The sequence below is a fragment of the Crocuta crocuta genome, unplaced genomic scaffold (genome assembly GCF_008692635.1).
Source record: "Crocuta crocuta isolate KB4526 unplaced genomic scaffold, BGI_CrCroc_1.0 scaffold31, whole genome shotgun sequence".
In the NCBI taxonomy this organism is placed as follows: Eukaryota; Metazoa; Chordata; class Mammalia; order Carnivora; family Hyaenidae; genus Crocuta; species Crocuta crocuta.
Window position 1 is genome coordinate 2,969,126 of NW_027528362.1, and position 15,087 is coordinate 2,984,212.

The 15,087-nt window shown below is 42.6% G+C and overlaps 1 protein-coding gene across 10 annotated transcripts in view; it reads right to left on the minus strand.

Moving 5' to 3' along the window:
• Positions 1-15,087, minus strand: part of DOCK9 (dedicator of cytokinesis 9) — a 180,204-nt gene that overhangs the window by 37,536 nt on the left and 127,581 nt on the right. For 4 of the 10 annotated variants that reach the window (XM_077753876.1, XM_077753882.1, XM_077753874.1 and 1 more), the window contains exons 38-40: positions 14,385-14,521; positions 6,438-6,553; positions 83-220 (exon numbers count right to left, since the gene is read on the minus strand). In XM_077753876.1, coding sequence (XP_077610002.1) covers positions 83-220; positions 6,438-6,553; positions 14,385-14,521 — 391 coding nt within the window. Of the gene's footprint in view, positions 1-82; positions 221-6,437; positions 6,554-13,829; positions 13,874-14,384; positions 14,522-15,087 lie in introns of all 10 variants that reach the window. The other 6 variants (XM_077753879.1, XM_077753883.1, XM_077753877.1 and 3 more) reach the window with 2 other exon arrangements.

The window sequence follows — 15,087 nt, forward strand, 5'->3', positions numbered from 1 at the left end:
GGTGCTCCCTTCAACCCCCAGGTGGGAGGCAGGCAAGTATGATCATCAACTAGGACTTGCCCTGGGGAAGCAGCCCACTCACCTTATAAATGAATGACCTTAAGGCAGTGAAGACGTTTTTCAAAGCCGTTTCAGACTGATGTTTTTGAAGGAAACACAGGTAGACGTCAAAGACTTTTTTCATGAGAGGATTATGTCCATGGTCGGCCAGGAGCTGGTTCTTAAAACACACAAGGACAGCTCGGTTAGTGAGAGGCACCGGTCACCTCTACTGGGTGGCACACAATTTTCAGACTCAAAGGATACATTTTCCAGGTACTATGACAACTTATAATTAAACTAACTCTGCCATGAATCTCTAGGAAAACACAGGTACAAATAAGCCTACAACAAATTCATACTTTGGAGAGTCTGCTTGTTTTGTTTTCCTTTTATTTTTTTTTTAACGTTTATTTATTTTTGAGAGAGAGAAAAAGAGCATGAGCAGGGGAAGGGCAGAGAGAAAGGGCTCTCCCAAAGCAGCTCCAGGCTATGAGCTGTCAGCACCGAGCTCGACATAGGGCTTGAACTCATGAACTACGAGATAACGACCTGAGCTGAAGTTAGACACTTAATGGACTGAGCCATCCAGGCACCCCTGCTTTTTTCTAATATGGGAGGGACTAATCATAAAACTTCCTAGCATACGGGAACATGGTTTACAGGATATCTGTTCCTCAGTACTGGTCTGGCTTGTATTCATTTACTTATTTTTACTGTTTACCAGCCACCAATACCGAGGTAATCTTTGGCCTCTTAATTGCAACCAATAAGTGCCATTACAGATTCTGGCTGATTAACAGGCTGGGAAAAAACCACTGAAGTGAGGTCCTCTAAAAGTAAATTTGCTTTTTCCCAGGCTTCTCAGGGCACCCTGTTAAGAGATGAATAATAACCAGACAGCCTGGTAAGGTGGGAAACATACAGGTTTCGATCAGGTCCCACTAATCATGTGCATGGATTGGCACAGGTCAACTGAGTCTTACTCTTCTCACCTGTAAGATGGCGACCCTAGAATGGACCTCACGCAGCTACCGCGAAGACGTGAGTCAAGTACAGAAAGCATCTGAGGCACACTTTGGTTGGGCTCAATAAGTGGTGGCTGGCAGGACTTTAACATGTCATGGATTTTACATGACAAAGCAAAACAGCAGGGCCACAATTCATGCTGCATATCATTCTGCAAGGGTTTTCACACCAGCAGTAAGTTCACACTGACGGAACACCTTATTCAAAACTCTCGACAGCTGAACACATGGGTAGACATAGGTGTCACCAAGCGAGAGGTCATGCAGCCACTGTACCTAAACGTATGTGACACTTAAGAGCTGTATCTTCACATACAGATAAGCCTGGCTGCACAAAGGTGTTTTTGGGAACGGGCACACGTGTGCATTTTGGACCAGCAGGGAAACATAAGGATGATAAAAATATGTCGGGAGGCCAGTATCCCAACCCAATCTTACCATTTTGCCAAATGACTGGAGGTAACTTATGTCCAAATAATTCTGTTACATAGCCCATTATGGCTGGAGTATTAGTTTTAAGACTGACCTCACCTTATTTTGGGAGAAAAATTTTTTCCCAAGGAATAAATTTTGTTTTCATATGTCCAGTGACTCACAGATGTATTCACAGCTGGTAGGACACCTGGATTTCACAGTGATCCTTACGACACGAAATACTGAGCACAGTACTGAATTCCATCATGTGAAAGAGAAGCAATTTAATGAGTAGAAAATATGACTTAATTAACTGAATATGACAGAATTCTCAACCATGAGCAGCTGTTCACCAACTGGGGGGGTGGGCAAGGTTGTTTCCAGTGTCTGGGGAACGGTTTACATGGTTTGTTGTCTGTGAACGTTGCTTTCCCACGGGCCACTGTCCTCCCTGCTTCCGGCTGGATTAAGGTTTGCACAGATCTGGGTGTGAGCTTTCCTTCTCCTAGCACTCTTTGGGGGTGATATCCAGAAGAGATGCTGCGTACAAAAATCGCCAGCAGCCTGGCCTTGCTGTCAGAACTGGCCTGTCTCCAGGTTCGTACCCCTGGAGTTCAATTTTCCTTCCTTTCGCTTTCTCGTAAAGGTACTTGTTCCCATTTTCAGGATTTAGTCTTCTTGGGTTCTGATCTTAAAGCCCAGTTGCAAGAACGCAGTTAAAACTCACTCACACTAAAATATAAATAATCCCCCACGTAAAGGGGTAGAGGACCTCTCAGCCTAGACACACCCCCGTGTACCAGCTGCCTTCTGTAATCTTCCCATCAATCTTCTTCTCTCCCTCTCTCCATCTCTCTGTGTGTCTGTCTCTTTTTCACTAATTAGAAAGTTAAATACAGTAAATGTAAAAAAAAAACCTCTTTGAACATTCAGAAAGGACCACGGGGGTTGGGGGGAAAGCAAAACAGAACCACCCTTCGCTTTTCCACTCAGAAATAACCACAGGTAGCAACAGAGGGTATCTCACGTCCACCTTTCTATCCCTACAGACTTGTACTGATGGTAGCAGAAGTTCATTCAGAAAATTAAACGAGACATTACGACAATACGGAAAGCGTGGCTATTCTCTAGCAACAAGATGGAGAATAGGTTGTAAATAAATGTCAGGAGCTGTTGGATGTGCATGCAGGTTTGACTGTTGTAACATGGCCTCCTCGGTGGAATGAGCCTTTCCGAGAATGAACGCTCAAAATCAGTAGTTTTTAAAGATTTAGGAACAGGATAAAAACAAACTTAAACCTTGGGTATCAATAGAAGATGTCTAGAGCCATGTTATTTAAAATAGATATACCTTTCCTAGGCAAACAGCAGTTAGTTTTATTTAGACCTTGCTTTAAAAACCAGTTTAGAGAAGAGCTGTATCAGCTGCAAACGTTCACCGATCACTAAGATGACCTGATTTCATGCATCCTTGCAGCCCAGGCTCACGGTTGTGTGAACCAGGCCAGAAACTCCCCAGAAGAACCAAACGATCCAAGTGCCCCTCAACATTGCATACTGATCGTGCAGCTCAACTCAATAAAAGGCACAACGTGGAATTGCTAAAATAAAAAAATTCTCAGATTAGATCTGTAAACCCACCAAAAAGATCATCAAAGGGCAGCCGTTGACTTGGGATTGTGTTAATCACAGACACTGTCAAGTAGCCAGAAACGAACACTAGTTGTCTGCGTGTAATTACCTTGGTTTATAAAACACATCCTGCTATGTATTAAATGAGACGGCACACGTGAAAGCGTCTAGCACAGGACCAGCAACTGGTAAGTGCTTGGTAATTCTCTTCTTTTTTTTTTTTTTTTTATAGGAGAGATCAGTCAATCACCTTGTTATCACTCAGCTTAGTTTTTCCTCTCTCTCTCCCTCTCTCTTTCTGTCCCCTATTACCCCCTCCCTTCCATGCCTGGCTTAGTGGAGAACAAGAACTTTGTCAGGTCAAATGTGCAGTGATCTTGGGCAAATCTTCTAACCTGTCTCAGCCTCAAGCTCATCTGTGAAATGGGTGAGAAGAAGATCCACCAAGGCAAGCTAATGTGAAGGTTAATGCTTGAGGCGCAGAAGACATTCAGTAAATAGCAGGAAACTAATATAATAATTAATAACAACAACAACAATAATAATGTTATTATTAAGGGCTTAAGTCTTTTTAAACATTTTCTTTTTTTCTTTTTCATGTTTTTTATTTATTTCTAGGAGAGAGAGAGAGAGAGAGAGACAGCGTGAGCAGGGGAGGGTGAGAGAGAGAGGGAGTCACAGACTGAAACAGGCTCCAGGCTCCGAGCTGGCAGTCAGCACAGAGCCCGACGCGGGGCTCGAACCCACGAACCGTGAGATCATGACCTAAGCGAAAGTCGGATGCTTAACCGACTGAGGCCCCCAGGCGCCCCTTTTTAAACATTTTCTCTGTTAAGAATATGATTTCTTGGGGCGCCTGAGGGGCTCAGTCGGTTAAGCATCTGACTTTGGCTCAGGTCATGATCTCACGGTTTGTGAGTTAGAGCCCCGCATTGGTCTCTGTGCTGACAGCTCGGAGCCTGGAGCCTGCTGTGTCTCCCTCTCTCTAGCCCCTCCTCTGCTTACACACTCTCTCAAAAATGGATAAATATTAAAAAAAATTAAAAAACAAAAGAGTAAGATTTCTTGACTATCCGTGGCAACTTATTAGATGTGGTCAATTAAGAGACTCAGTAACAATGGGGCTGTATCTGTGGAAGATGATTTTTCTCCAATTATGTCAGTTAACTGAGTGTAATAATTTAATTTTTCTGAGATGCTCCAAATGACGCTTCAGCCAAGTAAATATATGCAGAGGAAGGTCCTAGCGGCTGCGGTGCGAGGGGCTTCAGGAACCTGTGAATCTAGGTGGGTAAGCCTGCGGTGTGGCGTGACACCCAATAATGCCCTAACATTTGCCCACCTTCCCACTTACTATGCAGGTGCCGAGCTTTAAACGTTTTTTGCACACAGGCGAATACACTTTGGCAGAGATCACCTCTGCACTAAAGCTCAGTCTTCTCTGTGGGTTTCAGGAGTTAGACCCTTTGTTATAGGACCAGGAAGGCATAAACACAGAGTAGATGTTTTGGATACTTCTTATCAATACGTTAAATAGCAGGAATCTTCGCCAAGTTCTAGGTAAGGAAACCGGGGTTTCCAGATGTCAAGGAGACCCAGCCCAGGCTTGGACTTGGCTAATGGTGGAGCTGGGAATAAGGCCTGGTCCGCACCCACAAAGTGGCAGTTTCTCTCAAAGGTCATCTTACTTTAACCAAACACTGGGAGGCAGATCTTACTTTTCTTATCTTACAAACGAGAACTCTTAGGTCTGGAGACGTGATGTGATTTTTCCCCGAAGACATTCGGACAATAAACGTCACAATCAGGGACCATCAGATGTAGTTTCTCTATCGAGAATTGGGCAGAACCTCCCTGGTGGCCAGAGGCTGGAGGCCCGGGAACCTTGATGAAGGCTCTTTAGTACGAGGCAAGCATTTTTAAGGGGCCCACGTAAGGACTGTAGGCTGTGCCGTAAGGACACCATCTGTTTCCACGTGCCAGCAGACACACCCCTGCTGCACGTGCCCTTATCCCCCGCCACGCAGCACCCGGCTTTCCCGCTCATCGGCACGGTGGGGCCCAGGCAGAGAGAAGACCGTGTCCCATGTACTGTTCTGAACTTCAGATTCTCAGTTAGCAGTGGTACAGGTATACCTGGCTAATACTCACGTTAAAAATGCCATTGCCTACTTGGACAACATTTTTTAACTAAAAACACTAAAAAATAAACTAGAAAGAGGTTCCAAACGTGGTTCTGGTAGAGCAGAGGCTCTCAAGCTGTAGCATTCAGGTTTCACCCAGAGACTTTCGGATTCAGCTAGTCCAGGCCGGGGCCTGAGAATCTGCCTTCTAACATGCTCCCAGGGTTTACCGCTGCTGCTAGGAGGGGACCACACTCCGAGAGCCACAGGAGTGGAGGTTCCGTGTAATAAGACACGGCTGTCCCCACACATATTCGATTAGAGTCTGTATTTTCTTGTCTCTCAACTGGGTCCCTAGTAATGACATTTCGTGGGGACATGAGTGGTGTGGCTGCTACAAAGAATAAAAGTCTATTATAATAAAGTGACATGATATCAGGGCAACTATTGTTATCCTAATAAAGAAATGTGCTTTATGAGAAGCAGAGATAAGTAAAGCAGAGAATGACTTTGGCTGCATTTCCCAAATATCCTGGAAACAAACACAATGTTTCAGCATTCATAGCAAATTAACACAAATTCAATTCCCTCCTTCCACGCTGGGAATGGAAGCAATCATTTAGCAAGACTAGGAATTGTTAAGTTCCTAAAATCAAGTGAGTGGCTTAAGAGACCATCTCTACCTACTTGACTATTACTTGCTAAAACCTAAAATAAGACCACCACAACCTTTTATTTTCCATCCTTGAAATGTTTCTGTCACTGAAGTTATTGACAGATTTTTAGAAACCGTAAAAGGTCAATGTGTCTCAGTACTTATTTTAACTGCTGCTCCATTCGGATGTGTTCAAAGGTGGTAGGGGTAGCAATGTCTGATTAGGCCTCTGGATTTATCACCCTTGAGGGCCCAGCAAACCGTGTTCCCCTGATAGATCCTTTCTTCTGGCCGAGAGCTAACCACCTCCAGGGACTGTTTCCATCACACCCTCACCAGTAAGCTTTATTTTATTTCAGGGAATTCAAGTCATTAACCATGGAACGATTTCATGAAAGGATTTTAAGGATTTATGGTTTCTTTACAAGGGCAAAAACAGTCGCTGAAATAAGAAACTACAATCGGAAGTTCTTGCCAGTTCAATTAAACACACAGAATGAATTTAAAAGGTAAAGCTCTGACCATGAACAGCTGTTCGATACCAACCTTAAACGCCAGTGTAAACAGAGAGAGAGTGTCCAGAGCCGTAAGGCACACCTCCGTAGCGATGTTGGCTTCAAGTAGGGACTGGTGAAGAACGTCAGCATCTGAGTGGCCATAGCCTGTGTGAATTACAACACACGGTTACTGCGGGGGCTGCAGACAGAGAGGGGGTGGCCCGAGAAAGTTACACAGTCAACTTTTGATTATTTAGGGAGGGCTTCCTTTGTGGCCTTGTCTCCCTGTTTGCCTTTTTCATTGGTGGTGGTTGAGGGGGGGAGTAGGTAATTAATAACGTATCTGTTCGATTATAACTCATTTTAATTCTGGAAGGGAAAGAATAGCAGCAAGCATTTATTGTCTGCTTGCCATGTGCCAGCAATCATTCTATGAACTTTACATGTATTTGCTCATTTAATCCCTCAACGGCCCTATGAAGTATGCACGTTATTAAAACCTTTCTGCAGGTAAGGAGACAGAGGCACAGGAAGGCTAAACAGCTTGTCTTAAGTTGCACAGTCAACAGTGGGGGCCAATCCATTGAGTACTGGGCTGAAATGCTGGGACGCGAGGGGTGGAGAAGGAAGCTGGGATTTCCCAAGCTTCCCACACAGACACAGGCAACACAGCAGCACAGAGGTTATTAAGAAAATGAGCCGAGGGTCAGCCTGCTCGTCCCCGAATCCAGCTCAGCCACTTGCTAGCTGTGTGACCGTGGGCAAGTTATTTGACCTCTTTATATCTCGGTGTCCCGGCCTGTAGAATGGGGATAATAATAGTATCTACCTCAGAGGGTTGTAGTGAGCATTAAGTTTGTTACAATTTGTGAAATTCTTAGAAGAGTGCCTGGCGCATGGTGACTGCTATGTAAATGTTGAATTGATAACATGAAGAACTAGGGATAATAATCAAGAGTTGACTGCACTGCTAACAGAATTCTACTTGCTTTATCAAAAAGCACGAAAGCCAGTATGTCTGAAAGAAACGTTTAAGGAAAGGAAAGGACTTGAAGAATCATAATTTAAATACAAACTGATATCTATTATATGTGGCTGTAAAATTCAATTTAGTACTGACATAAATGTAGCTTGACATACAATTTGAGATATTACATTATGAAATGATATGCATTAGCAGAAATACATACAGGATGCAGAGATGTTACAGGACTGATCTAGATGACAAAGAAAGATGGCAGTATAATAAAACGTCATGTAATGTCTTTCTCCAAGGAGCATAAACAAATCAACACTTAATGTGGCTAATTTTCTTTATACTCCAGAGAGGAGGACATTTTGTATATAGATCAGGAAAATGAAGTGCAGAAAGCCTAGAGAATTTTCTTGAGGCCAGTAATGGGGATAAAAAAGAAGAACCCAGAAACTACACCCTAAATTCCTGATCCAGGTCACTGTATCAGTACCTGATATTAGGATAAAATACAGTAACTAGCACGATGTTATTCTCACTTTAGCAAATGTCGGAGTTAAAGAATGATTTTCAAAAGACTGCAAAAAAGACTTTCCAAGCTACTGAGTTGCTTTTGAAAACGTGCTAAAAATACTACAATGTGTTTTCCTCCAATGCTGCTGGGCTTTTAGAGAGGTGGCTCAGAAGCTCTACGCTTGCGCACTGCACGAATCCCACACTGCAGCAGGGCCGATGTGCCTTCCCTGGGGTTATGTAACGTACTGGTGTCATGCTAGTTCTATCTTTTCGTGGTTGCTTTTTTGGTGACAGAGCTCCCAGAGAAAGAAAGATGGATGCATTTCGGTACTAATGTTAACCAAGGCATCACCCCATTCGGCGTGGTTTGTTTGGGAAGATACAGAGATGATGAAAGAGGAAAACAGATGGTTAATTATTCTTAAAGTGGTCACAAAGTGGGGCAAGAGGGAAAAAAAATAGAGCACCTTCTGTCAGACCAACCAAAAGTATCACAGGTCAGAAAGACCCTTTATTGAGGGCTGCCGTTTACCCCCTACTGACGTTTAATAATCTGGGTTAAATTGTCCAAAGAACTGGCTCTGGCGATTAACTTCTTTCTTGGCACAGAACTGACATTTTCTTTTTCTAGGTAACGTCTTGGCTAAGTGCATGCAGGTGTGATCGCCTACACACTGAAGGATTTCCACCGTGTTTACTTTCGGCTGGAGGTCTGGACCAACCCAGGACTGAAATTTGGCAATGTGTTGATTTTAAAACATATAATCAATGGCCATGCTAATTAAGTTTTTATATAATTATGTATCCATATATGGAAACGTGACAATGACAAAAATTCTCTAAGCTCTTACACTATCCTTGAGTCTTGACATTGTCTATCTGATCTCCTTATGGCGGGCAGTCAGATTTATACAGAAATCTGTCTGCCTGTGTCTGAATTATCTAAGAATAAAAGAAATGATCCTTTTAAGCCACGGTTGGTTATAATTTTGCTTTCGGTTAAGCTCTCATCTCAAAAGGGTTGCTGGAGGGGATGTAGGAGGTGGGGGGTGGGCTAAATGAATAAGTGACGTTAAGGAATCTACTCCTGAAACCACTGTTGCACTATATGCTAACTAACTTGGATGTAAATTAAAAAAAAAAAATTCAGCAGGATTCCTGAGCTGGTGTTATTAAAAAGTCCCTAAAAGTAAGGGGCAGCATGGAGAGGTTACGTGGACAGTTCACTGACAGATGTCCCCGTGGGAAAGGCTTGTCTCAACATCTGGAACAAAGTCGTGCACGAAGGAAGGCTTCAGTCAATGGTCACCACAGGGAAATGAAACTGACCTGGTACATCCAAAAAGTGATCATAAGAGAAAAAGCAACTTCTTAAAGGATCAGTCTGCAACTCATTGAAGTTGATTAAGTGGATTCTGACCCCAGCAAGCACGGAGTGCTGTGTTAACTAACCCTACTGATTTCCCCTAGGGGACAGTGCTCTGGGCTGTCTTCAGCCAGGCTGCTCAGAGAGAGGACTTCCTCCCTTCCCCAGGGCACCATCTTTGGCATGCGCATCTTGGACTGCTCACGTTTACACAATTTTCATTCTGATGTCACTCTATGATAAAGGATTTATTCTAAAAATCTCCAGATCTTTTAAACACTCAAAGGCCAAGAATGAGATTTTTCCCCCTCCAATGTCATCTGCTATGTTAGACTTAATTAACCTTGCTCTATTTAATAAACTGTTACTAGAACAGCTTGACTGACTAATGCCGTGGCCACATCTGTCAACTGTCTCTCCCTTCCCACTGCCACGACATCAGAGGTGATGTGGTGGGAGGAACACAGCCACTGTCTTTTCCAAATGTCAGAGGACATTTGAGCTCGAAGAAGTCAGATATATATTTTTGTAGGGGACACTTTCTTTTCAACAGCTGCCTCTACCCTTTATGAATTCTTGTTTTTACTGTTAACTTTTTTCCCGCCTCTGGCCCATATAAATCCAAAAAACAATACATTTTATGAGAAAAATGTAAATACTACTAAATGACAAAGAATCATCTTGCTAAAAGAAGTCCCCAAAATGTTCATAAGAGATTCTCAAATACAGAGAAGAAACTGAGGGTTGCTAGAGCGGCTGTGGGTGGGGGGATGGGCTAAATGGGTGAGGGGCACGCAGACGGACACTTGATAGGATGCGCACTGGGTGTTATACGTAGGAATCACCGGAATCTACTCCTGAAATCATTATTGCACTGTATGTTAACTTAGATGTAAATTAAAAAATTAATCAATTTAAAAAGTCCCCAAATGTTGAAGACCCACTCTCCTAGGCAGCTCATGGTCTACAGCGCTTACTAACTGCATGTATTTTTGCAACATATCAGGTGGGCCAACCTCTACATCACCTGTTGTTGATCTCCACCCCACTTTTATTGCTGAAAAGGTTTTCCTCACGAATGAGCAGAGAATAGATAGATAGTAGAAATAAGGAGTAATGCTCCAGGGCAAAACTTCTGTGATTTTGCTGTCTGTCCTCTGATTCACACACACACAAAGTAAGTATGCTCAAAATGATTTGTGGAATGAGTCTAAGATCTCAGAGTTTATGCTTGAGGAAATGGCTATCCATCTGCTTTCTCTCCTCTGATGAATGCTTCAACCTAATGTTGAGTGGTATCTGAAAATAGTACCTGGTATGAAGCATACATCTCAAGCTGTGCAAACACTTGGTTTATGCATACGTTTTAATTTAAAGTCCTTTTTAAGGATATTCAAAATATAAACATGACTGACTTTGAACAGGCATTTTGCCAGACTTTTGGAGTTCTAAAACCACATCAATTACAAAAAGTACCAACGACTGACTGCCACATTAGATGTAATTGGCAAGATGTAGGTGTAAAATAGGTCTGTTATACCTCGAAGATATAATCTGATATCATAAATGCTAGAAAATGTGCAAAAATTCATTTCTAAATCAAGGAAACCTGTCTTAGAATTCAAAAAAGTGGCTTTATAAACAAACGTTTCATTTACCTTCTTGAGTGTATATATACCTTTAAAGCATCCGAGTCCATTTTTACCTATTTTAAAAAATACATCCCCAGGCTTAAAACCTTTTGAAAAATATTAATTTTACTTCAGAGGCTACATGCATTCTCTGTATTTTTTCCTACTAATTCAATATTATATGCAGTAAAGGAATTTAATTATCACTGATATTCATGTTCTTACTTGTACTTCATAGATATCAAAGAATTTCTAAGTTAGATAGGGTCTGATAAGACAACTCATCCACCTCCTCACCTCCTTTTGTGATGCTGAAGTGATCTGGACAATATACTCAGTGTGTCCTCATCCAGTTTTCACACCTCCAGCTCCAGCTCCGTTAGTTAGTGCCCACTAACTAACGAGCAGCGCAGTTAGAAAATGCTTTTGCACAGTGACCTGAAATCGAATTCTCTGCAACTTATTCCAGTGACCCTGAACTCTCTCTTACACTGGATTATATGAAACATAGGTTTTCAGCAAGTGTTTCTACCTCTTGCTGGCTTTTTCCCCATCACACCAGTGGGAAATATGAATTATCATACAAATAGATTTAATATATTCCCAGGGCAACATATAACATCACAGTAAATGCAAAGTGCTATTTTATATGTTTTGCACATCTATCATTTATTTGCAAACATGTTTCACTTAGCTTCCCTCTCATCTCTTGGCTTAAGTAAAATATATGCAGTATCACAATGGATGTACTTCACAATAAAAAGGTCAATGTCTTAATGTTATACACATTTACTTTTTGTGTACCTGGGTAATGACCCAAAGATAAGGAACCTCTATCTTTTGAGTGTTTTTGAAATAGTTGAGACTATTTGTGCACAGCAGGATTTCTACTTTTCATTGTTTCCTATCAAAATCCAAGAGGAAAGATAGGAACCTGCCGCGGTGACATGTGTACTGCATGTGGTGTCCTTTGCCATGTCCTACGGGGATGTGCTAAAGGGGGCGTGAAGGTCAGTGTCCACTGAATTTCCTGTGGTCCTCTGCTGCTCCCTGCTGGTCGAGCTGAGGCCTGGCAAAGCCTTTCCTACTCCAAGAAAAAGGCAAAATAAAAAACGCAGGTGGTGTACGGGGGACTCTTTCTATCTTTATTCTTTTCTAAAGTAAATTCATTTTAGACTCTGGCACCCTGCAAATCTCTCACACAGTGGATCTATGTCGTATTGGATGGTCCAACAGAAGATACTGTATTCATTGTTAAAGAAGAGTTTTTTAAGAAGACAGATATGCCTACAGATTTCCTGTAAAATACCTAGGTACAGGTGTAAAGATAATCATGTTATGTATATGTACATACACATGCTCACACACATGTATACATATAGTACATACTTCGCTGTGACTTCTGGGCAAACTGATAATTTGGAGCTCAAAAAGCTAACAGGGTTTCGGAAAGGCTGAAGCTACCCAAATACATCATCAGACTTAGAGACAGAAATCAAGACTGAGTTCCTGAAGCAGAATGCCAGGACTGTGAGACACCAGAACCAGTCTGGGGGGAGGAGGAAGTATAGGAACACAGGAGGAGAACAGCTACACACTGTTTACCGGGAAAGCGGAAGGAGAAACTTTGGTGGAGGCTGGTGTCACTGAAAACTGACTGAAGCAGAAACTACGGGAAGAAAGAGGAGAGAGGCAGGAAGGACGGGCTCTCCGTGGGTAGCAGGAAGAGAGGATGGAAAGCAACCACGTTAGCAATATGGTCCTTGGCTGCGAAACACAACCCGCTGCCTCTCTCCTCCAGTTCAAGCCCCCATCGCAAAATCCGTTTGCAGTGGGAGGAGCTGCCGTGTATCTCAGGGGGTTAAGGTCATTTATTCACGCGCTGATCATTCCTTTTACTTGTGTTTGTTTTCTGTGTTTCCTGAGTGATTCTTTGGAGGCGGGGGCTCGGTCTGCTGATATATTTTTTTCAAGTGCTTTAAAGTTGTAAGTACTTATTTCAACTGATAGAGAGGTAGTCCCCGTGTTATAAACCATCCGGGCAAAGGGAGAACAGTGGGAATTTAGTTCTGTTCGCTAAATAGGAATGAAAGTGAAAAGTAACAAAATTCCTTGTTTTGTCTGTTTCAATTCCTTGTCTGCAGAGCTAGAAAAAGCCCTAACAGATAAGAGGTGAAAAAAATCAGGTGCCGTGGCCTCGGATGTATTGTACATTCTGCAGCTGAGTATGGGACTCAGAACTAGCTCTTGAAAACTACCAGTTCAGTGTGTGGTAGGCAAATAGAATACTGATCTAAGTTAAGCTCAGAATTTTATAAAGAGTCTATACCCATTGCATTTAACTTCGTTGCGGTGGAAGAATGGATAGCTGCTGTATTTCGATTCCTCGGCCTTCTTACTCTGAACTATTATCAACTTAAAGCACTGAGAACATTGTCTTTACTCTTAGCCTATAGTAAGAAAGGGGTCTAAAAAAATCACAGTGAGTGCAATCATTATGATTAAAAATGATGAGAATATATTAACTAAGAACTATACATTAAAGATATTACTTGGAGTGAGAACAAATACTTCTCTAGATAAAACAACTACTAGCTATGTTATGCCTGGAGAAAGTATGAAACAATTCGGAGAACACGTCACTACAGAAATGGTATTTACTATAAATGACTGCCATTAGTTTTGAAAATGCTGCATGGCTGTTACTCTTGTAGGTTTTCTGCTCTGAGAAACCCTTAGAAAGATGAAGCACGTAAGTTTCTAGAACTAGTAGATGATGCCATGTCCCCTCTGGTGATGTGAAACAACTAAATTAAAAATATGCTCCCACTGTTTGGTAGAATCTCTACTGTGAGGTTAGAAAGCCCCAAAGTTAGGAAGGCAAGATGAACGAAAGGGTCTTGGTTTGCAAGTGAAGCAGCCTCATAAGCAGACTCCAACCTGATTAAATCTTACCATTGTCTACAGAAATTCCAAGCACACTTGATATCTTTCTCACACTGAAAACACAGAAAAAGTCACTTTGTTATTGGCTTTTCCACACCCTCACAAATTGATTCATGGGCTTCATGTTTTCACAGCAGTTTAAGGATTAACATACATTCACAGCTGGAATGCCAGAATGTGGACACGTGGTCAGTTACATGCATGGGCTCAGAGGAGTGAAAAGGAGCCTGTTCTGGGTGTCCTCAGGACTTCCAGAGGGAAGGTCCAAATATCAAGGTAAAAATATCAAGAGAACGTCTGGCTGTCAAACCTGCCAAATGTTACATTAAGAAAACTGAACGGAGGGGTTGGGACACTTTCAGGTCTAGTGCCATAGCTGACCACGTTCCACATTATGTCACTCTCCTCCAAAGAAGGGAATTTCGCCATGAGCTCTTCATCCCGCTTGCTCTGCGCTGGAAGAAAAGTCAGGTTGGTGAGGTGGCGCGGTGCGGCCTGGGGCTCTGCCCTTGGAGATGTCACGTGAGATGGCTGGCTGTTACGATGGTATGTCATGAGACTTACTGTGGTTAAAAGTGAGAGAGTTATCCAGGCTGCCCAGCTGCTGCAATCTGGCATGCATCATTCCTGTTCTGTTACGGGAAACAGGCAATGTCTGAGATTTTCGATCATGAACTATGGGTCCCAACCCCTCCTGGTTCCTGCAACATGAGTGAAATGGGATAGAAGCAAAAGTTAGACTTGTTACACTGCGGCAGGACGAGGAGGGTTAGTGAGGCCAGGACACGGCACAAGGGGCCGGCCACACGCTGGCCACGAGCAGCGCAGCCTTCTGGGGCCAGATAAGCCAGAGACGCACACACACAGGCCTTGGCTCGAAAAGCGTTCATGGCAAAGCACCTGACGACAGAGAAGCAAAAACCAAGCTGAAGCAGGGAACTTTCCAGTTCTAGAAAGTTCCTTTGAGATGCTGCTTTAAAACATTTGAGCATCCATCCGATGTGGTGTCAAAGGTTAGTGTTCTGACAAATGCCAGACACCACAAACCTTTTTGGATTAAAGATGTTATCAAAGAGCAGAAACAAAAAAAAAAAATTTTTTTTAATGAAAATAATGCATTGGAAGAAGCGGAGAACCAACATGCAATGAGAGGGATTATATGAGGCGGTTTGAACACCTTTATTCTTACCCAGGCAGGAAGGAGAAGAGCCACACACTTTGTTAAACTTGTCAGCAGTCAAGTAAAGAAAATAGAAAAGTGATCTGG